Source organism: Brachionichthys hirsutus, chromosome 19 (assembly GCF_040956055.1).
Source record: "Brachionichthys hirsutus isolate HB-005 chromosome 19, CSIRO-AGI_Bhir_v1, whole genome shotgun sequence".
Classification (NCBI taxonomy): Eukaryota; Metazoa; Chordata; class Actinopteri; order Lophiiformes; family Brachionichthyidae; genus Brachionichthys; species Brachionichthys hirsutus.
Window position 1 is genome coordinate 7973133 of NC_090915.1, and position 23634 is coordinate 7996766.

The 23634-nt window shown below is 44.3% G+C and overlaps 1 protein-coding gene across 1 annotated transcript in view; it reads left to right on the forward strand.

Annotated features, from left to right (window-relative positions):
* The window catches only part of sh2d3ca (SH2 domain containing 3Ca), a 36839-nt gene that overhangs the window by 12938 nt on the left and 267 nt on the right, over positions 1–23634 (forward strand). The window contains exons 4-14 of the mRNA XM_068753224.1: positions 16943–17071; positions 19040–19189; positions 19613–19890; positions 19990–20067; positions 20787–20914; positions 20988–21360; positions 21748–21877; positions 21954–22069; positions 22344–22515; positions 22596–22707; positions 22794–23000. Of these exons, the coding sequence (XP_068609325.1) occupies positions 16943–17071; positions 19040–19189; positions 19613–19890; positions 19990–20067; positions 20787–20914; positions 20988–21360; positions 21748–21877; positions 21954–22069; positions 22344–22515; positions 22596–22707; positions 22794–23000 (1873 nt within the window). The remainder of the gene's footprint in view (positions 1–16942; positions 17072–19039; positions 19190–19612; positions 19891–19989; positions 20068–20786; positions 20915–20987; positions 21361–21747; positions 21878–21953; positions 22070–22343; positions 22516–22595; positions 22708–22793; positions 23001–23634) is intronic.

The window sequence follows — 23634 nt, forward strand, 5'->3', positions numbered from 1 at the left end:
ACTGCCTCCACTTCAGACATCTTTTTTTGTTTGCCATTATTATTATTACCTTTTATTAATAACGTACAAAACCCGTCTAGATCAATGCTCACACTTGAGTTTTTAAACCTGCAATCTCAACCAAAACATTGAATTTATGAGTGTGTCGTTACACGATTACTACTGATGTAAAGCTTGTGTGTGACCTCAGCTCATCAACTGTACCGGTGGGTAGAGATTACACTTGATCCCCTGGTCTAGACTGCAGCATGCTAACTATGAACGCACACATGCACGCACACACACACACACACACACACACAGATATGCAGCTTAACCATTGTGTGTGCATTACACTCAGTGCTTCCAGCCCTCTGGCCTCCGGCAGTTGTTAAAGCCCTCACTAGATAGAGACGTGCATATAAAATACACACTTTGTTTTTTTGTGAGCCACTCTCACTGCCCCGCCCCCATTTCCCTCTGCCAATCGTGCTGCAGCTTCGTTCCCCGCTGGCCCGACCAGCATGTGGCCCCTCTGTCCTTTAGCGTTCTGTCAGCCCTGCTGTATCTGGAATGTTGCTGTCGACCTCCAGCCTGGCGACACGGCACCTCCCTGCCCTCCACTCCCACACTCTACACCGTGAACCAAATGTCTGCCCGTGCAAATGTTTTCTGTATTCACCTGGTGGTAAAAGTGGGCAAGTAATGGCCGTACAATGTAAGAAATAAATGTCCCATAGCTCTTGTGTACTCCCTTTTTTTTCCTTTTAAAGTACGCAATGTTTTTTTTTAAGGAAGGAATAAATTCTCCATCCTTGAGTGGCTAAACATTATTTCCTTTTAGTTTTACATGAAATAAAGTGCGAGGAGATGGGAACTCCGTCCAAGTTCATTGTAGTAAGTAAAAAAAATGATGCTTTTAGAAGTCCAAATTACACTGCTAAAATCTGACTTTCAAGTCGGTATCAGATTTAATATTGCTCATTTTAAATGCTGAAAAACAGGGGTTATTTATAGCATTTTTGTTAATGGGGAAAAAATACAATATTGGGCAATGACATCATCGCATAGCTCGAGTTATTATGAACACATACAATCACTTTATTATTACAAACATATTAAACTGACCGGCTTTATTTGATCTATGTCTCGCCCTCTTCCCGGGAGTACAGTCACAGTTTAATAACAGAAATGGAACCGACACCGCCGGTGACCTTTCTTTTCTGTATTACCTCACCTTATATATTTCTAGACAGTTTTACAGTAATAAACTAGACAGCAATCGGAGAGACACAAGGCAGCTTTTTTTTTCTTTTTTAATTATGATATTGCATCTAAAAGCAAAGATAAGATTACACTTTGGCGTGCCCCTATGTCACTGTCCTGTAATAGTTTGAACTCCCGTGACTCCTTGATAATGAAAACCTGGAATCACATTGTCATTATTAGTTGATGGAAAAGCAAAATGATATTTTACTGATGGTGGTTTTCTTCTAATAATAATTGTTTCAAGGCAATCCGATCTGTAGCGTATGTGTGATTAACCTGAACATAAATCACCCAGCATTGAGATCCACTCAAATCTTAATGGATCTTTTTTTCTACATGCCAAATCTACCAATGTTTGCACAAAATCCATCACGCAGCCTACGCATAATAGAAATGATCTCAAGGAAATCTCTCAATTTTAAAGATAGGAAAACCGATTCCTACTTCTGCCTCTTCATTTAGATCCGCTATAAAGTTTGAGGCATTCCTCCTCGTCATCTGCCCATCCATTCCACCAAGTTTAATGAAATAATAATAATATAATCCTGCTAACAATTAGCACAACATACATACTAGTTTTTTCTACACTTCCTATGAGTCAGATTGTTGGATCTACTCTAAATGAGTTCTGTTATTGCTTTTTACTTATCTTAAATTGAAAAGGGGGGAAATTGACTTGTTGCCTTTTGTTGCAAATTTTGAAGCAGCTTCTTTGACTTTGTATGGAAGTTCTCTATCACTGCTCGACCTGTCTTGTCACTGCTGAGTTAAAAAATGTGCCCCTGCTGAATCCCGTGTGTGTGTGTGTGTGTCTGTCTGTCCATGCTGACAGAGCCAAAGCCAATTGCTATGTAATATTATTGAAATATTCACCATGTAATCCCCTTTTCTCCACTCCTCCTATCTCTCTCTTCCCTCTCGCCCTCCTCCCAAAAGCTTTTCACCACAAATCCTCTTTTGGCGTGCCTGCCTGTCACACCCTCAGGCGCGTACTGTGAAGGGCAGCTGTGTGTGTGTGTGTGTGTGTGTTTAAAGGCCCTTACCAGAGCCCATATCCTCATTAGAACACTGTGATGTTTTTGGCAGGAATGAGGCTCAAGCTTGTGTGTGAGAACTTCGTATGCGACGCTTCCGTTCTCGGATCTTTAATTTGTAATGTCGGTTTCAATTTGACTTGAAGTGGGCATTTTAAAAACATTATGGTTTTTTCTTTAGTTGAAAAGAGGGTTAGGGTTAGTTTGACGCTAGCTTCTTTCTTCTTCTTCTTCTTTTGACTAGGGGTTGCCACAGCAAATCAACCTTCTCCACTTCACCCTGTCCTTTGCATCGTCCTCCCCAACACCAGCCACTCTCATGTCCTCCCTCACCACGTCCATGTATCTCCTCCTGGGTCGACCTTTAGCCCTGTTCCCTGTTAGTTCCATCCTCAGCATCCTTCTACCGATATAGTCCCTGTCTCTCCTCTGGACATGTCCAAACCAACAAAGTCTGGTCTCTCTGATCTTGTCTCCAAAACGTCTGACCTTCACTGTCCCTCTTATTGTCTCATTTCTAATCCTATCCAACCTAGTCACTCTCAAGGAGAACCTCAGCACCTTCATCTCCTCCACTTCTAGCTCCGCCTCCTGTCTTTTCCTCTGAGCCACTGTCTCCAAGCTGTCCATCATGGCTGTCCTCACCACTGTCTTTTAGACCTTTCCCTTCATCCTCGCTGACACTCTCCTATCACAGAGCACACTTGATGCTTCATAATTCACAATTGTTTGATGAAAGTCATTGATTTATTGAGCGCTCTTATAGGACTGAGATTGAAGTGGCCCTAAAACAAATCCATATACCTGATCAACAAAATCTTTCGTAATATCCTCCTTATCAAGTGCGAGTGTTTCCCAAGCATCCGCCTCAGCTCTGAAGGGTGGGTTCGTTGCACAGAAAAAAGGTTCAGGTGAAGGAACGAAGAAACCAACATCCGTTCACCTTTACCTCCCCACAAACAGCTTCTGCCATGATAATATTCTGCTTCTTGCTTTGCCCTGTTGTGTACTGACAAAGCAACATTAGGAAGGCGGGACAAATAGATATAATATGATATGACTCTGGCTCCTTACAGTAAAAGGCAAGCAGGATTGCTTGTGTTGTCCTTGCATGAACGCTTTTCTTGCAGCGGCTGCATGAATTATGAAATGCATCAGCAGTGCTTCGTTGTTGTGAGGCATTATGCTCAGACTTTCATTCTACCGCCGTGTGGAGCCTTGAAGGTTCGAGGAGACGCCGAAGCCGCGTCCTGATTTGCGTCCTCCGAAGGCTGCGTCTGCTGCCTGAACCCGTCGCTGTGGCGACCAGGCCTGGCCCATTTTAGCGGGTTAACCAAGGATCTACCAAATGGGTCCGGCGTAGTCCACCCTATCCCAACATCATTGCACATAGGCGATTTCAGTCATTTCCGGCGCTGCTGATCGTCCTATTCCGGTTTGGCCTTTGTGACTGTGGTCGCCGAGGGACAGGAATCGGTGGACTGGGTCCCTCAAAGGATGCCGCCCCTTAAAATGGATTCAGCTTGCCACTTAGGTGGTGTTTCAGACGCAGGTCCCTATTGCGCAGCATTTGAAAGAGTACTTTGGTTCCTAGGTTGTTGGCGAAGAGCCCTGTCGTCAGTCTTACTGGTTCAACAGACTCGAGCACATGATGCTCTCGCTGTTCAGACGAGCAGAACTGCAAAAACCAAATGTTCTTCTCGCATCATGACTTTTAGCTGCGGGCCAAGATCAGAGAGGTTCGCAGCTCGGTGCTTCAGTTACTCATCTGCGCTCTCACTTCACATTATAAAGGATGGCTTTTAAATGGAATAACATAACATGAACCCATATGGTCTGAACTCTTTAAACAGATGCTGGTGGAAGAGGGAGATTATTCCAGAGAATACCTGCCTGCAGGTCAGAGACGACAGCGCGCTTTAATGCGGTGATATAAATACATGCTTTTGAATATTTTCATTTTGCTTTCTCGCCGTCTAGTGCTTTCGCATCTTTAAAATCTGTTGTGTGATCTGCTATCAAAGTCTGGATTACTCTGCTTGTGAAAGTTGACTATCAGTTATCTTTTTTAATTTATTGAATCTATGGACCTGTGAACTGAAACCTAAAAGCAATAATCCCATGGAAACCTATCCCTGGAATTTGGAATGAGTTTGGTTGTATTATTACTAGTTTGATATAAGAAATGATTTCATTAGTTGTAGATTTCTTTCAATGATGAAGCTCCTTTTAAGTGATTTCAGTGATGGAGGACTGATTGTTTGTGAACTTGAACGGTGAGATGAAAGACGTTCTTTTAAATGAAGAGCAGCATCTAAAGATAACAAATTGCCGACATTCTTTTGATACACTACACGGAGTTGTAAATTCACAAGTTTATCGCTTCAGCCATTAGCTTTGTTTTATGTCTTTAATCTACTGATGAAGGATCGACTGATGCTCTCCTCTCCCTCTCTCCTTTATTCTTATCTCACTCTCTAAAGTCTCACTCTTCTTCTCATAATACTTAATTCATTCACAAATGATGAATGAATCCCAAGTGTTAATTTTAAAAGCAAGTGTGTGTGTGTGTGTGTCTGTGTGCCAGTCCTCTGAAGTTTCTTCAGTCGCTGTAGATCTCGCATGCCTGTAGATCCACACATGGTGGGAACGCCACAGCTGAGAGGGAGTGTGGCATAGTCCAGGGATTTGGAGCAGGAGGTTTGGCCATTGTTTGCTCTCCTCATCTTTGACCTCGCCTGACCTTGGGAATGCGGCGGCTATGGGATCACAGGCTGCTGTGGATTTAAAGGCTCAGTTCTCCCAAAAGAGTCCCAAAAAAAAGGCCTTTTCAGCTTTGGGGGTTGTGCTCTCCTGCTTTAATGTGCATTGTTAGAGAATTACAATGGAATAGAACGCTCTGACATTAAGATGGGCCTTCGTTGTTTAGTTTTGACTGGGATACAGGAAAAAAGTGGAACTTGGTTATCACAACATTAAAAACCATACAAATATCTGCATTAATAGCATGATGGGAGGCTCTACGTTGCATCCCAGTGCTGCTGATGCTCATGCAGCAAGCCCTCGGTGTCTTCTCACTGAAAGTACTGATGGCATGTTTTATCAATGAGGGAGATTGTGGCGATAATGTGAACCAGATGCAGATGATGTTTAGAGATGAAACAGATTAACTGACTGACGTCTGATGGCTCCGTTGGATTTGTGTGAACAGTAGGAATACGAAGCAGATTTAAACGACAGACATTGAAGGAACGTCTGCAGGCGAGGTGCGAATGATCCGGACAGTTATCTGGATGATTTGTGTCTGTCTGGTCTGCTCTATAAACCTGCAGCGTGTTTAAATGAGACTCTCGGCTGGTGTGTTCACGCGTGAAGTCTTGGATGAAATACCAACAGCAGGGTGGTGAGGAGGGGAGGAAGACGAAATGCAAAGTTCAGATGTTTTCAGTTGGTTTTCTTCTTTAAATTCGATGGCGAAACCATCTGATTCTAAACTGTACACAAAAAAAACCTCTCAAGCGTTCCGAAAACGTTTGGAATTACTGCAGCAACATTTCCGAAACGAACCCTTGACATCGATCTGCAAGAATGTCCGAAAATGTTGTAGACTGGCAGCGTAACCTTTAAAAGAAATCACGTTCGGGAGGCCGTTTTCTGGAGTTGGTGCTTTCAAGCCCTTTCGTAAATGACAAGACAATACGGCGAAAAAGGTGACCAGTTTTGGGTGAAATACTTTTAGTGTGAACGTCCCCTTGACGCTGGTTTGTATGTTGATGCGAGAAATCTTGGAAGGCATCCCAGCAGCTTTACAGGCAGTTACAAACCTACAAGTGACATCATAGTCTCATAAAAGTGGGTGTTTGGGAGCGGAGTGAGAGTTGTGGGTGGTAAGAGGGGGAAGGGAGAGTAAAACATCCCAGCTAGCAGTAAATGCTCCCTCTTTATCACTATGACAACAGCCCAGTAACAAGGAGACAACACCCATTTCAACCCTCCCAACCCCCATCAGTGTGTGTGTGTGTGTGTGTGTGTGTGTAGCATCACAGCAGGTACCGTTTGTGTCACCAGATTTTGGTAGGCCTGCCTGTGTGCCTCAGTGGGACACGCACACTCGCCCACGCTCCACTGCTGCCTCTGTATGAATGGAATTGATACCTCAGCGTCCCACTCCCACTGTCTTCCTCTCCCAGCCAATTGTTCGCCTCGCTGCTCAACCTCCAGGAAGGGATGACATCGTTTCTGGCCAATGGCTTCACAGCTCCAGGGTGTGTGTGTGTGTGTTTCTCTGCTCTACATGCTGGGGAGTGATGGAAGGTTGTGTGTAGGTGTACATGTAGTGTAAAAAGGACAGCTGATTGATATGCATCCGTGGTTTACCTGGGGGATCAGACTGGCCCTCTTTTCCATCTCATCACTTGCTATGCTCTTTTCTTCTTCCTCTTGTATCCCCTTTTCTCTATGCTCTTTCTCTACATTTAACTTGTAGCGCTTCTTTTATTTTCACACCCCTTCTTTTTCTTTTTGAGCTTTACAGTCTCATCTTCATCTGCATCATCATCATGCAGTGTGTTTTTGTGTCCAAGTTCCAAAGCCAGTCAAAAGACCATTGTTTGTGTGTGCATGTGTGTACTGCCTCAGCAGGGAGTCAGATGTCATCATGACCGAGGTGCAGATCAGTTTATTTATGACACACTTCCCTAATGTGACCTTCCATCTAAATTTAGTGTTTGCAACGTGGATTTCCAGTCATGTCTCAGATTAGCTCCACCATGGAAGTTACGTTCTTGACGCTGATTTTTTTAGTTGGATGGATCTTAATGAAAAATATGCTAAAGATGGGTCTTGGCCAAACTCCCATTTAATTCTGAGAATGATTTGTATATCCCTCTGGATGCAAAAAAAATAACACATCTACGTTTTCCCATTTACTTTAATAATAATAATTTTTTTTTTAAAACGAATCTTGTAAAATATGCATTCAATTCACTCACCAAAAATGTTGAAATATATCAGAGTTATTTATTTATTTGTACTTTTACTGTACCTTGGCAGAGGTTTGCGCTCTCCAATTGCTTTTCTAGTTATACCTGTATCTGTTTATTCACGACAGTTGTCTAGTCGACGCTAAGGTCAGGGATGACTTCTTTGTAAGGTGTTTGAGTCTGGCATACTTTCCCACCGGAGGGACTAGAAAGAAAAGAAAATGAATCTGGGACAATGCTCATTTTGACAGTCTGCCTTGAAATCCAAACAAAGAGAATCCCGTCTATTCAGGCCATGCATGATTCCCTTTATTGGGGTGTGAGCGTTTATTTATTCTATTTCCTGGCTGTGTTTCAGCCAACAAAGCTGATTAATCCTCAGATGTCAGTCATTCATTAATTAGATGCTGTGTCACCATATGTGTGTGTATCCATAGTAACAAGGCAGCATATGCCGCGTCTTTTTAAAGTAGTAGAGTTGGAATTCATCAATGAAGCAGATGGAAGAAGAGGGAATATAGAGTACTTGATGTCATTGCATTTATCTTAAAATCACAAGTCGGTGAAAGATATGGATCTCTAATTTAATTTTGAATCACCTGAGGCACTCGTCTCTCTTCTCACCAACCCCCCGCCTCTCACTTTGCCTCCCCATTTCCTGTTTAAATGCATTGGAGAAAAGCATTGTGGGTTTGCGGTTTTTCCTTTACACCCGTCACTGTCAAGATAGATGGCATTAGTATGAGAGGTAATGACACTGCCTTGCAGTTTAAAGCCATGTAAGAAATACGTGTGTGAGTACATCAATATATATATATATATATATCAGATTGGTTGCACCTCAAATACATGTGTGTGTGTGTGTGTGTGTGTGTGCCTTTGTGTTAACACAGTAAGGTCATATTAATGAGTCCTTAGACCTTCCATCCATCAGTCTGGTGACCTTTTACCCCAAAAAGCCTGCAAATTGGCCATTAATGGTTCAATCAGGAGACGGATGGCAATCCGACGAGTGCCCAAATCCCCGGAGAGGGGGGGGGGCAATGTGTGTGTGTGTGTGTGTGTGTGAGCGGTGGGTGCTGTGACCAAACTGGCCACAGCATAATGGACGTATTTGTCATGATGTGGTCTGTTTTTAAAACCATTCTAATAATAATATAATAATATTCCAACATTCAGGATTTCTCCCGACCTTCCCTCGTCAACCAATCACAAGCTCTGCTCTGAACTGTCAAAATGAAAGGTTAGACTTGCTTTTTTTCCCAGCAAAGTCAATAAACAGGCCAGAGCATCTTTCAGCTGTGGCAGCTGGCCGTGGTTGCCATGGACACAAACAGCTCCCGGTTCAATTAAAACCCAAAATAGGAGTGAAGTTGTGCTTCATCTTAAATTGTATTAAGCAACAAATAATTAAATGAGAGACGAGAGGATGCCCCATCTGTAGAACAGTCTAAGACGATGTGCCAGATATAACCGGGATAAAAATTATTTATAACGGTGAAAGCCAGTCCAACACGTTCCCTGCAACATATAAATAATTTACCTGACACAAGCCTGCAGACTTGCTTTTATTCCATCTAAAAGTTAAATGCTGCTGTACGCTAAGCATGAAAAGTTGAAACGCTCCTGAAATTATTTAAATTCAACCATTTTTGGAGCCTATAGCACTTTTCTTTCGTAAAAACAATATTTCCGAAATGAAGTCCTTAAATGTTTGATTTTGCAAGCAGTATTTTTATCTCCTCCTCCGAGTGCATCCCATCTTTCTCCGTCTCTCACTGATGGAACAAGGTGCGACGCTCCCGCTGCTGTTCGACGCAACACACATTGAAACAGTCGCACGGAAACGACTACACACCTCGGTGCTGGCAGACGACCCAGCTGAGTGGATCGGTGAGGAAAAGTGCACGGAGAGCGATGATATGACGTGTGGCTGAGAAGACATGACAGGAGAAAACGGGGAGTAAGAGATGAACCGGCGGAGGAGCTACAGAAAGAGAGACTGCAGGAAAGGTGCAGGAATAAAGGAGAGATGGAAGAAAAGACAAAGGGCCCTTATTAAGAGTAAAAACTGAGATGGGGGTGCTGGTCGGAAAGGGGAAATGAAACTAATCTCCCTCCATTCAGGGCTACAATGCGGTACAATCTGTGGCAAAGATAAGAAGAGATACTTGAATAAGGAGAATGAAAAGCTAAGAAGCGTGAGAAAGTGTTGGGCTCGAGCGTGTCGGGTGGGAAAGGATGGCAAACCGGTGGCGACTCAAGGGACTGGAAGAAGAACCACACGATGAGGTTTGAATAAATGAAGAAAAAATCTGCAAAACCTCAATTTTCTTTGATTACATGGCGCCTGGGCCAGCTGGGTAAAAGATGGACGGATGCTGGCCCAGAATATGAGACGGCGTCGGGGATTTATTCTAAGCTATTGCTAAACATGAATTATTAATGTAAGACACTAAAAAGGGAAGCTGCTATGCTTTATAAGGCTTTATAAGGCTCACTGGTCAGCCAGCAGATAATCGCTTTACATGCTGCTGCTGCGAAGATGGAAACGCTGTGGTTGCATCGCTAATTCTAATGCACTCTGAATATGGCATGCAAGTTAGCGCACAGCGGTGTCGAAGGTGTGCGCGGTTAGATGAGGTGCTACAGAGCGGTATTAAAAGAGCATTCATTCATTCATTACCCTCGCCGAAGAGGAGGCGAGGGTAATGCAATTGGGTGCGTTTGTCTGTCTGTCTGTCTGTTTGTTTGTTTGTCTGTCCGAGTGCATAACTCAAAAACTAGTAACCCAATCGACTTGATATATTTACACAAGCAAGGTTCTGTCTGTGGCTCGGTCCTCCCCGAGAATGGCGTTGATCCGGATCTGGATCCAGATTCTAGAATTATTTTTACATCTGGAATTGTGCCTGTGCTGTAAACTGCCACTTTAAGAGGGAGGGACACGAATGGCATGATGGGAAAAAGAGTCCAGAAGATGGCTTGTAGTACATTCCGGAGCAGCAAGCTAGAGCAGGTTTGGCCCCTCTGATCCGGAAGCCCTGTTTACTGTCTCACAAGATCCAATAGTCTTTTGGAGGCGAGGGTCTGCAATCTCTGATTGTTGTTTTCTAGTTTAATCTGAAATCCAGGCCGCGTGATCTACTGGAGTCGTGCCCACACCCTGGACAAGCCACCGGTTCGTGTAATTCAGACTGCTGTTAAACCCCTGAACCGCTTCTATCGGTGCTCTCGCATGACGACCGATGCCACAACGAACAAAACTGAGAGCTGGAAACGTGACGAAAGAAAACATTTTTCTTGTCTAAGATCCTCTCAGTCGTGTTGGCAGAAACCCGGGAGAAACACTGTAATGTGTGCAAATTTAAATAGTGAGTCATTGGGAGGGAAAAAAAAGGACCTAGACTGAGATAGTGAATTAACTCTTGAGGTATTTGTTGGCATTTCCAGCTGTTTATTGTATTTAAATCAGCTTGATTTGAGGTTAGCTTTTTGCCAACCATTCTCAGCAGTAAAGTCGATCAGATGAGTTTAGTTTCATCTTCATTCGTTGCTTTGTCCGGTTTGGCTTTAATGGAAAGTGTTGTGTTGTCCTCTCTGTGGAACCATAATAAAACCGATGCCTGACCTATAAGAGAACACGCACGTCACACACGCAATGAGATGCCGTGACGACCAGCCGTGTTTTCCTCCACGATACACAACACTGCACATGACAGAGCCACGCACACATGGGGCACGTTAACCTCTCTCCAACACACACACACACATGTACATTATTTTCTTTAGGGGAAATGCCAGCTGGGGCATGCAGAGTATGGAGTTACCATGGCAACAGCATCTATAGGTGTGGCATTGCTGAGTCTGCAGTAAGAGCGTGACTCTGCGCCTCGATTGTGTTGGTTTTATGCGTTTGACCATGATATGAACAAATACCTGCATCCAGGCACCTGAAGTCGTTGTGTAGATTGTAGTTTTATAGAGTTTCTAAAAGCGCCTGTCAGACATGTTTGAGTGAAATCAAAAACTAAATTGCTGCTTCTTTTATGCATTTCCCTCCTCAGTAAAAACCCAGACTGTTCAGGCTTAGCATTAAATTTGTGTGTGTGTCCAATAACAGCAAGGCAATGTGTGTGGCTAAGTTGCTGTGTCATTAACACGAGTATTAAAATAATTAAAATTGAATTAAGTTTGCAAACACCGTCTAATTCAATCCAGAGAAGCGTCTAATTGAATATGTGTAATCACTAATCAGTGTCTGTCTCTCACTCAGGATGACATGAATACTCTTATCTCGTCTGATTTCACCTCGATGCTTAGAAGGTATTTCCATGTTATTTTAGTTTTTCTGTTTGAATGTGCAACGTGTGTACTCACATGAGAGAGAGAAGTGTGTGTTATATGTTTTTACATCTTTGTGTGTTCTTGTATAGTTTCTTGTTCACAATTGTCAGGATAAAGAAATGCAGTTTAACTTTATATTTCTGGCCCATCAGGGTTTCCTGTTTTTGTGCAATTGTTCCTTATAAGAAGCCTTAAAGAAAAAAAAAGAAGAGGATAAATGAGCTATAAAAGATGATTCCCTCGGTGATGATAGTATTGATGACACATAAAACCACTCAGATACAGCAGACAACACCCACAGAAGATACTCGGGCAGCCGATCGTCAGCATATCTCTATTGGCAGGACGGCGCCTGCATTGATGACACATTTCTTTTGTGGTTTCTGTCTGTTGTAATCGTCAAAGCGCTGATGGATGTTTCCCACTGGGCTGGATGGAGAGAAATGGAGCGGCGTCAGGAAACACTTTGGTCTGAAATTCAGAAACAAAAAGTGAGGGGGGGGGGGGGGGGGGTGATTCACTGAAGAAGAGACATTAAAATATGAATGGCAGAGACGGAGAAGAAGATGGGTTTGGTCCATCGAGGAAAGGAAAGACATGACTGTTTAAAGGAACTGTGTTCTTCTACAACTCGTCCTCTTTTTTCATAGTTTTCATTTTAATCACTCTAATAAGATTTTGCTCATTATTGCTGAATAAAATTTCAAAGCTTCAACCGGGATGATCTGTAGCTTCAGAGCGGTGTCCAGAAGATGAATGATCACAAACAAGCAAAAACGAATATGTGCTGCCTTTTCCTCCGGGATTTGTCTCTCAGGCTGCAGAGAGTCTACATCCCTTTCCTCTGACCTGCACCCTGTGCCTGCAGTCCAGGGTGAAGGACTCGCATGCACAAAATACTCCAAACTCACATTTTATCATCAACAAACCCGAAGACGAAAGCGTGGACACTGTGTGTATATGAAACTGCTGCCGGTGTGTCAGATGTTCTTGAAATTGAGCCGAATGACAGAGAGAAGTGAATCGATCGAGGAAGTGTGATGAAGACAAATGAAAACCGATGAAGCGATGATGTACAGAACAAGTAGAAAAGAGAGAGAGCAGCTCTACGCTAACTGCAGAAGCATTGTAAACTGGACGTCCTCTACTGTCCACCAGCTGCCACTCAAAACGGGGGGTCTCCTCTTTGAGACCGAACTGACAGCTCGCACCAGTATGTGTGTGTGTGTGTGTGGGATGCGTGTGGGATGCATGTCAGCATCCAGCTGCCTCAGGGTGTGAACGCCCTGCTTGTGTGTTTGGAGGAGACAGTCGTTGCTAACGACAGTGGAAGGTCACCGTTATCAGTCTCGTCCTCTGTCTCCCGTTGTCGCTCCACCTGTCTGAGCTGCTTCACAGATGGTATCGGATCTTATCAGACACCGGCACCGATATGTTCGTGTTTGTGTTTGCAGAATAATCCGAGAATGACATGCATTTTTTTTGTCCAAAAGACTGCGTTTCTGAACAGCAACGCATCCAACATCCAGCAAATGTTTATCTGCATCCCTGCATGAGTCATTTCAATAGCTTGGATTCAAGGGTTTTTAGAATAAAGGATAATAAATGTTGGGAGTCTAAAGTTTTAGCAGCTCTCTCTGTAACGCTCGGATCAGACTGTTCTACAAATGTGAGCTGGGACGAGTGAAACAGGCTGGAGGGCACACTGGGATTATCCCAGTCTGGAGAGGGCTGATATTGGCCATATCTGTACACTTAAATGTGTGTGTGTGTGTGCGCGAGAGGGAGAGCATTGGGGGTGGGAGTGGGGTAAGAGGAGATCGGGGGTCTTTATGCAGTAATCCTGGTCTGCACCTCCTCAAGAGAGAGGAGCAGTAGAGTTGAAGAATGACAAAGAAGCAGCAGATTAAGGCATGAGGCAGTTCAAGAGCTGCACCCTGACCGTGTGGGTGTGTGTGTGAGACCCCTGGACCAAGCCCAACCCCTTTTGCCCCCCCCCACACACACACACACACACTGCCACCATTGCTCAGGGGTTAGCACAACAAGGTTAGAGACTAGCACAAAAGCAGAAAATGACCGAATATGCATTTTGATATAAACTTAGATGAAAAGTTGTTGCGTGTTTAGGTTGTTTTGTTGTTGTTGTTTTGTACAAATGTGTTTTGCTTGCATCCATACTGTTAAACGCCAGATACTTCATTTTCCTCCCTGCGGGTTTCTATTCTTGTCAGCCAATTAGCTTTGGCTTCATTTTTCATTCATGCCCGTTTGGGTTTAGCTGCATCCTTTTAATTGCTCGAGGTACTTGGCTTTGTGCTTCTTCCGCAAGAATTAGCACACAAACCATTTCAACCACAAACAACAACGTGCTGAGAGTTGTGCCAGTGAACGCTCCTCCTCGGCGCCGTGCCTTGTAAATACTCGTGGCTGTACGTTCCAACCAAACACGTTCTTTCACATTAAGTAATGAGGCGGTTTCCATTAGAACTTAAACTCCTAAATCCTTCAGTATTGTTTATAGCAACCGTATTTTAGAATCACAAACACATTTAAAATTGCAATCTAGACAAATAAGTAGATATATTAAATGTCTTTTCCGTGTGGAACTGACAGCAGAACAGACACACACACACGCGCGCCATGCTGTAAAAAGAGACGTTTGCATAATATATGCATAAATATGTGCATACATTTAGGATCTCTCCCCATTATCATCCCTTTCATATATTCTCTTTTTTTTTGGGGGGGGGGGGGGGTCTAGTTATTCCTCCTGTGATGTTGGGTGATAGCGGCGTCACTTTCCACTCACGGTGCGGCGATGTCATCAAACAGAACCGTCTAATTGGTCCACAGTGGGGAAAAGAGACTCGAGTGTATTTTGCTGTAAATGAGGTGGCGAGTGTCGCCGGGTCGTTGCCCATCTCGCATGTTGTCGATGTGAACGCACCCTCTAACGCCTACAACGCATCCCCTGACTCGTCCAGCGGTTAAACCAGGCCGACCAATAGGATGATTACATGCCAGCCTTCATTCACATTTACGATGGTCACAATGAATAACTTGGAGACACTTTTCTCCACCTCTGACCAAAAGTAGAGCCGCAGACATGAGTAGTGCCACCCATGTGTAACACAAACACATACTCTATATGCACACACACAATCTCACTCACAATCGCTTTGCTTCTTTGGCCCCCTGGGAAGTGAAGTCCTGCGTCAGCTGCTAAATTACCTAAACTCTCTCGTCTGCTAATGGGCTGCCTGTCTTCCTGCGTGTCTGCGTCTGTCTGCATCAATGAGTTCTTGCTGTCTGCCTGCCTCTGTGCCGTCCTGACTGCCTGATTCTTTTGTGAAGTCTGTTGCGTTGGCTGTTTCTCTCTGACTGTTTGTGCTTTGGAGCTTCTCCTGTACGCCTTTCTCTTCCAAACCTGCTCGTCTCTGTGTTTTCATATGTCACTCTTTGCTGCCGTGCACGACTGTTGTTTTGATGGCTCCGCCTTCACGCTCAGACTACACGCACACACACACACACACCTTTACAAAATAAATATCTCATGCTTGGATGCTGCCACACAACAAACTACATAAAAGAACCTGAGTGGGTGTTTTCTTTTCCATTATTGTGGCAGCGGTAGTAAAACTACTAGTTGCAGTATTATGAGCGGAAGCAGTGAAACTGCAGTAGTAGTATTACTAGGACGTGTCTTTCCATTCCAATACACAGTCTCCATACTGGCCTACTAAGGCAAAGTTTTGTTTTGTAATTTTTGTTAAATCAACTTTTTGTAAACCTTTTCTCTTCAGGTTGCCAGACTGTCACACATTTTGTTTTTGTGTTTTATTGATATTTTAGGGTTTTGCTTTGTGTTGTCACTTAAAAAGCCCCCGACAAAAACGAGAGGAAATGATCACCAGTAGATAATAAGCACAGGACAAATTCAGGTTCAGAGTTTGTGTGGCCATTATTAGGTCTTTCTCTCCACCACCCCTTCGCTGTCGGTCCATTCTTCCTCTCTCTTTTGATGTGTTCCCTATCATATCTCTTTATCCTATGAACTGTACTGTAAATACTGCCTCGCTGACATTTCAATTTGCCCCATAACCCCTCATCTATTTACACGCGCGCGCACACACACACACACACACACGACCGAGCTCATCGCTGAGCGTCACTTAAGCAGCCGGCAACTCCTGGGTTTCCACGGCGACCGGGGAAAGCAATAACTGCACACTTGACCCCACCTGCTCTTTTATTGGCCTCGTCTCCCCTTCGCAAACACACTAAGTCACACACTGACGCACACACCTCAGATCTAATCAGGGAGAGTGCGCCTCTGTCGCTGCATTCCTCCATCTTCCCTTGAGGATTTGGAGAGGATGATGTTAATAATTTCACTGACCTGCAGAAGATAGCATCGATTGTTTTTGGTACTTGTAGCCTGCTCATATTACACACACACACACACAAATCTCTTTCTCATTCTTTTTCCATCACACATGTTCAGGGAAAGTACGAAAACGTTCTGATTGGGAGGTAGGTTGAGAGGAACTTTGTGCAAGAGGGGAAAAAGTGGCTGCAAAAGATTGAAGACAAATATTAGGAGGAACGACAGGCGAGCCTTAGCGACGAGGCTGTTTACTGTTTATTTTGGTCTCCGGCTCGTTTCTTGTTGTACCGGCAGAGCTGGGATGATTTCCTCTCGCTGTTTATTCCTGTGTGCATTTCTTGTGTAGTGTTTGTGTGTTTGCTCTGCATTTGTGTAGAATGGTCCGTCTGAACTCACAATCATCGACTGTTATGGCGTCTTTATGTAACTAGTGCCGCTGTGGGATTTCCTCCTTTTCTCTCCACGCTGACACAAATAATTTCTGAACAGATCACACACTCGAAGCATCTTCGTGAGTCCATGTAGATGCAGAGTGGCTGATAACGCGCCTCATTATGTTGATAAATAGTGGATAAATCAGGCATTTACGGCACTTATTTATTGCCCTTTTTCTCACTGTGATGATGGATTCAGCCGATCCTGGCGTGTGCATCACCTGACAAGCATGACTCGTGCTCATTATTGTTACCTCAGACTCACACACAGCTGAAGGGTGTAATTTATCAAATAGAGAGAATTTCTTTTCTATACAACCAAGTACCTATTTGTGCAAATGGAAGTATGAAGTGTGTGTGTGTGTGTGTGTGTTAAATACATCATACAGCATTGTTCCTATGAAACACACACACACACACTTTATTATTTAATAATCATTTCATGCCATCAACTCATCTATCTTTCCAGCAGCCATTTGATTTATAAGCTCTCCTCTGTGTTTGCAGTTCTCCAAGGAGAAGTACCTGCTGGAGTCTCCTCCTGAGAAACTGCGCAAGGAGCTGGAGGAGGAGCTGAAGCTGAGTGCAGCTGACATCAGGAGCCATGGCTGGTACCATGGACACATACCCAGAGAGGTAAATGTACCTTAGAACCAGGAACACAGTTAGTCTGGTGCACAGCACTGCAAATGCGCCCTCGAGTGGCTCATGAAGGTATGATCCTACAAATAGTTTTTATTTTTCTTTGTTAGACAATTGATAAAGCTGGTTATTTTATATTTGAATGGGGCAAAGAATACATAAAAGTAAAAAAAAAGAAAAAACAAACGATAACGTTCAGTAAACAGTATGTCCTAATTATGATCACGTCAATCACAAAATCAAAGACAAGGAATGGGCTTAACTTGTTGTAGTTTAATTACATTTGAATGTTTTATTGAGGTCTGGACAACATTTAGAAATACTTTCTGACACTTTTTAAAAGCCAACAAATGTATTGGTGAACATGATATTTTTGTTTGATTTAATTATTGTATATTTAATCATGTTTTCTGATTAAGGAGCATGCTTTAAGTTAAACGTCTCTGTCGCTGCAGCATTGAAATACTTTATGAATAAATAGATTCTGAAAATGTTCTGCTTTATATTTCAATACAAAATATTTCTTGATGTGTTTCAAAAGGCCATAATTAAAAATGGGGGGCAATCATAATTCTGTATGGGTTGATGTTTTTGTCAGATAGAAATATTAGTTACAAATAATTTGGCCAGAATCTGTTGGCACAAAAAGCACAGTTTAAATGCTTTACACACAGAATGACACTGATTACTGAATCCCAACATCTGTCCCAGCTCAGTTTAAATTGCGTTGGCTTTCAGAAGGAGTAGAAATGCTGCCAAACTGACAGCTGTGCTCGTAGCTGATGTGTTCAATTGCCATTCACAGCTGCTGATGCACGCACGCACACACACACACACACATATATATATATATATATACATGGACATGGAGAGGGTTCATGTTCATAACCATATACTCCGGATCAATCTCTGTTCTGTCCCACTCAGATTCAAATTAGCCATCTGTGAGTGTTCCCTCTTTTAATTTACATAACATATTTATGTCTTAGTGATTTGGCTCCTGTACCCTAAATTTCCAGTTACCAGTTAATCTCACAGTTTACTTTATTAGCTTCCTAAAGGGCAATGCATTTAATTTTTCTTTTGGTTCTATTCTCTTCCCCTTTAAATTGAACACTTAATTTATGAGCTGGAGTTGTGAGAGCGTGGACCATCGTTGCTTTTTCTTTAATGGCATTGGCTTAATAAATAAGAACGATTTAAAATGCACAAATTTCCTTGTGATTTTAGTTTGCAATCTGTGCATATGCTGCCCCCTGCTGGTGTTTATGTATTATGTGTTAACGCGTCTCATCTGCAGCGCCTTGCTCCAGGTAGATTTAAAATAAATTATTTGATTCTCTCTTCTGCTGCATGGATATGAGAATTATGTTTATTACAGACACCAAATACATTATTTGAGTTAATGTGTCAACTGTTCTTTGGGATGGAATGTTTTATTTCCCATTAATTTAAAGTAAGATTATATTTCCAGTAGAATTTATCTGGTTAAAATGTGGCCTCGGAACATAATTCGTGACATTGTTCCCTGGCATATTGCACATGATTTGCGGTGTAAACTGTACGTAGCATAGACAGCTTCGTCAGTGTGAGCGATGCAGTTGGAGGGAACATTATCCAACTCCCGTTCTGTGTTTGGAAAATCGAATCAGCTCAGAAAATGCAACACAAAATGTTGCATTTAATGAACTCTCCAGTCTCAAAGTTATTCAAAACCTTGAATGGCAAGTATTTCTAGTACTTTGTGGAGACAGTTTAGAGGCTATGAACATTATGCATAGCCAGAAAGGGGCTTGTGACAGCTTTATTGAGGAATCATCCTTCATGAGCAGAACCCCCCCCAATTCTGTGATAGTGAACCTGTTTCTGCAAACAGCTGATAAACAGTATCAGCGAACCGTCGGCCTCCAGCTCCTCTGGAATGGACTCATTTAAAACCATGTGTTTTCTTTCTTCCTCGAGGTGTCAGAGACGCTGGTTTTACGTAACGGAGATTTCCTGGTGCGTGATTCTCTCCTTAACGTGGGCGACTACGTGCTGACCTCTCGGTGGGATAATGAGGTGCTGCACTTCAAGATCAGCAAAGTCCTGGTCAAATCCAGTGAGACCACGGTAATGAAGCGTTTACTGGCTGCCTGTCTGCCGTTTGGCTAAGTATGTTTTAGGCTGTTTCCCATTGCTGTGATGCTCCATATCTGACTTCATCCGCCATCGCTGAGCTTGGATGAACAACGACGTGAGCGTGTTCAGAAAGGAGAAAAGCCACAGAGATTCTGCTCTGATCATTCACACTGCTGCTTTATGCTTTTTCTTTTACTGATCTGCTTTATGTGTCCGCATTGTGCAGGAAACCCAAAAGGGAATCGATCACTGTCGGTTGGCAATGTGTGGAAAATGCGGAAACTCCTTCGAGTGTGATATTTAAATGACTTTTGTTCGAGAGAAGATAATTTAAAACCCAGCCCCCCCCCCCCCCCCCGTCAGGTATGCAGGGGCATATGCCAACACGTACTTACCGTGTCTCTTCATTCTTAGGTGCAGTACATCCTGGAGTCGGACAGTTTTGACTCGGTCCAGGAACTTGTTCGGTTCTATGTGGGCCAGCGCAAACCAGTCTCCCAGTCACACAGCGTCCACATCTACTGTCCAGTGAGCAGGACTCTGCCTCTGCGCTACCTGGAGGCCACCTTCGCTCTCGCCAACAGTAAGCCGGGATGCGCCTACTCGCCGTCCAGTCAGAGGGGAGCGTACATCAAGAGGAGGAGCGTCACCATGACCGACGGGCTGACCGCTGAGAAGATGATCCCTCACAGGTGAGCTGGGAGGAAGAATAAAACCTTGATTCATTAGTAGCTTTTATTTATCGTCATCAGATTTGTTTCATTCTTGCTTTACGGTGCGCTCATGATCAGTGACTCAGACAGTCCCAGTCCAGATAAGACACCGGTGGCAACTCCAGAACCAGAGCCGGAGCCTGTGCCCGATTGCAGGTTGTGTATGTGTGTGTCTGTGTGTGGGACACCAGTGTTATGTTTGAGCACTAAACTGGTCCCCTCGCCACACCCACGGTCCTGCAGTCCCTTCACTTCACAGACACCCCCCCCCCCCCCCCCCCCATAGTAGTGAGTCTGTTCAGGTTCTTTGTTCGCATCACGAGCCCCAGCGATCAAACCCAGCTTTTTATTTTTTTTCCAAGTTATCAGGATTTTTGTGTCTGCACAGCGCTGAGAAAATTCAGTAGCCAAAATGTTGTTCATTTCACTTCTGCACTGGAACCCTCAAAGGTCAAAGACAACAAGACTGTTTGAAGCCTGAATCTAGAAAAGAGGAGCAGGTTAGATTTCAGCTTCACAGGGAGGGGGTCTGATTTGACCAAACAACAAACACACAGAGCTTCATAAAGACGTGTAAAATCCATTTGGAATTGACTGAAAACGTTTCCCAGTGTTAATGAATCTTCTGAAATAACGTCGTACCAAATCTTCTGCTCCGGTTTTTCTGATTCATTAATCAGGCAGAAATTTTTCCTGCAGTAAAAAGCGATTATGCTCAACTAAAATATCGTCCTCTTCTCTATCTAGAATCTATACCTCCATCCCTTTGCTCTGTAGCTGGAGCTGAACTGCTTTGTCAGGTTCCCTTCATTGCTCTGACGACTTTTTGAATCATCAGCCAAAGATTTCTAAAATCCCAAATCCGCTGTTTCCAGCCCGTCGACCATCCATCACCATAAGGACGCGATGCGGAACTGTGCGATGAGCATGGACCAGATTCAGGAGTATCGCTGCCCCTTGTCACCTGTTGGGGAAACCCCACATTCTCCCGCGTACAGTGCCAGTGAGTGCCACGCCTTTTAAACTGCTCTCCCCTCGCGCTCACGAGGTGGTAACGCTGTCCTGTCCGCCTTCAGTCACCAGGCAGAGGGCCCACTCAGGCGGTCGGATCCTGGCCGTTGTTCCACCCTCCCCTGTCGTGCGCCGCTCCAGCGACCCTCAGCTCAGCCCTTCAGAGGGTAGCAACCCTCCAGAGCATCCGGCGCACACCTGCCACTCGGCACACTCCTCGCCCGCCCACCAGCCCAGCTACCGGTCGCATTCATCAGAAACGGCAGGGAGCTACTGTGACCTTAGACCTTGCCCGGCTGGGCCCCCCAAACCTCCGACTAAGAGCTACGTGGAGCGATTAAGAGTGGAAGAAGGGAGGCAGGAAGGAGCGAGGGAGGACAGAGAGGGGCTGTTCAACGCCCCACAGGTGGAGACCATGTCCTCGTTCATGCCATCCAGGTAAGAAACCCAAACACACACACACACACACGACACCGCTAAACTTTTACTTTCTGGTGTTTCCAGAAGATGCTGACAACACAGAAACGGTGTGTGGCATGAATTTGCACAAACAGCATATATCGCTTTTGCATGACACGTACTTGTATTTTTCCTCTCTGTCAAGTGTTAAAAAGGCACGGCACGGAAATCTCTGTGTGATTTTTGCTTTACCGTAACATAGATTGAAGGATTTGTTTGTAAGTAAACTAAAATACACACCACTGAGTTCTACGTGAAGTAGACATCGTGTCCGACCAAACTGAGGCTTAAACCTTCAGTCCTCGCCGGCGCTCCTGACCTTTCTGGTGTCTGTAGTTTCTAATATGCTGCGTTCACTGCCGGCAGGTACGAGTCTCGCCTTATGCCGGCTGAGAACAAGCCTCTGGAGATGCTGGTGCTGAAGAGAGTCAAAGAGCTTCTGGCTGAGGTGGATACAAGAACTGCGGCGAAACACATCACTATGGTCGACTGCACGGTACAAACACACACACACACACACACACGTACCTGCACACACCACACAGCTATACTGATTTCTCACTCTTGGACAGGTGGCTAGAATATTAGCCGTAAGTTTGGAGATGCAAAGGATGATGGGAGTTTCCTCAGGGCTGGAGCTACTGACGCTACCGCATGGACACCAGCTAAGACTCGACCTGCTGGAGAGGTGTGAACACGCTTCCCTTCCTTTATGCATCGCTCACTACTGATCACCGTCTGTTCCTCCAAACCACATCTTGTCCTTTTCTCATCCGATCCTCACTCCTCAAGTCTCCCGTCCCCTTTCTACCTCGTTCTTCTCACTGGAACAACAGAATGTTGCCGGCGTATATGAAACACATATATATCTATATATTCAATACACTGGAATCACCGTTGCCACCCAGATTGGCTTTCGGAATGGGCTTCGTCTCAACATGGTGCCGTCGGGCTTTTGTCAGGTTCTACACCATGTCCATCATGATGGCAGTGGACCTGCTAGGCTGTACAGGGAGCACGGAGGAGAGGGCGGCCCTGCTCCACAAAACCATCCAATTAGCCGCCGAGTTGAAAAGCAACCTGGGCAACATGTTTGGCTTCGCTGCAGTGATGAGAGCCCTGGAGTTGCCACAGGTGAGACAAATGCACACGAAAAATACAAAAGCGCTTCCAAATGCCCGGGAATGCATTTATTATTAAATGTTACTTTTCAGATCGCCCGCCTGGAGCAGACGTGGGTGACGCTGCGCCAGCGACACACGGAGGGCGCCATCCTGTACGAGAAGAAACTCAAACCTTTCTTGAAGAATATGAATGACGGCAAAGGTGACGCCTCTTTTCGCTCGTGTTCCATACAGAATGTTGTGTGCATTTCGTTAAAGCCCTGAACTCACACGCTGCTCTGTATCCAGAGGGTAGCGTCCTGTCCAACACGTCCTTCCCCCACGTCATCCCCGTGTTGTCGCTGTTGGAGCGGGGCATGGCTGTCGGGGAGATGTCGGAGCCCTGGGAGAGTGCGGAGGTGGGAGTAGACGTGGTTATGCATCACCTAGAGGCGGCTCGTACCATCGCACACCACGGGGGGATCTACAGAACCAACGCCGAGGCCAAGCTCCAGGGTAAGACCCCAGAAAGATGACCATTTTTAAAATATACCGGTATGTGTATATATATATATATAAGCCATTTTCTCTGCATTCTAACGTGTTGCTGTACAAAATTGATAAGTGTTATCTCTATAACACTCATATGATGGTGTGTGTGTGTGTTTTACTTTAACTGTATTGATCCCTAACACCTTCCTAATGGTTCTCAGTTTGAGGTGATTACTGCTTTATTGAACCGCGTGTCAATAGCTATCAGCTCACATCTCTGTTTTCTGTTATAGCTCGCCATCGATCAGCTTGACCTCAGTCTGCTCCCGTCATCAATAATGTGCAGATAAATCTGAGCCGTTTCCCTGAAGCAGTGATTGAAATGGGATTAGTCCCAACTCCAAGTGCCCGTGCACCAAAAAGGCTCCATAATTCATCTGTAGGGTTTGGTTATGGCATTAAAATATTCAACTGGGCACATCCCAGGTCATTTACTCTTGTTGCCGCGAGCAACAGAAGAATGTTATTTTTATTTGGTGCATACCTCACAGAGACAGAAAGAGGGAGAAACAGAGGAAACGACTACAGGGAAGAAAAGGAAATGTGAATAGCTCGATGGAGAGGGAAGAGCGAAGTGTGATTCCACAATAAAGGAGCT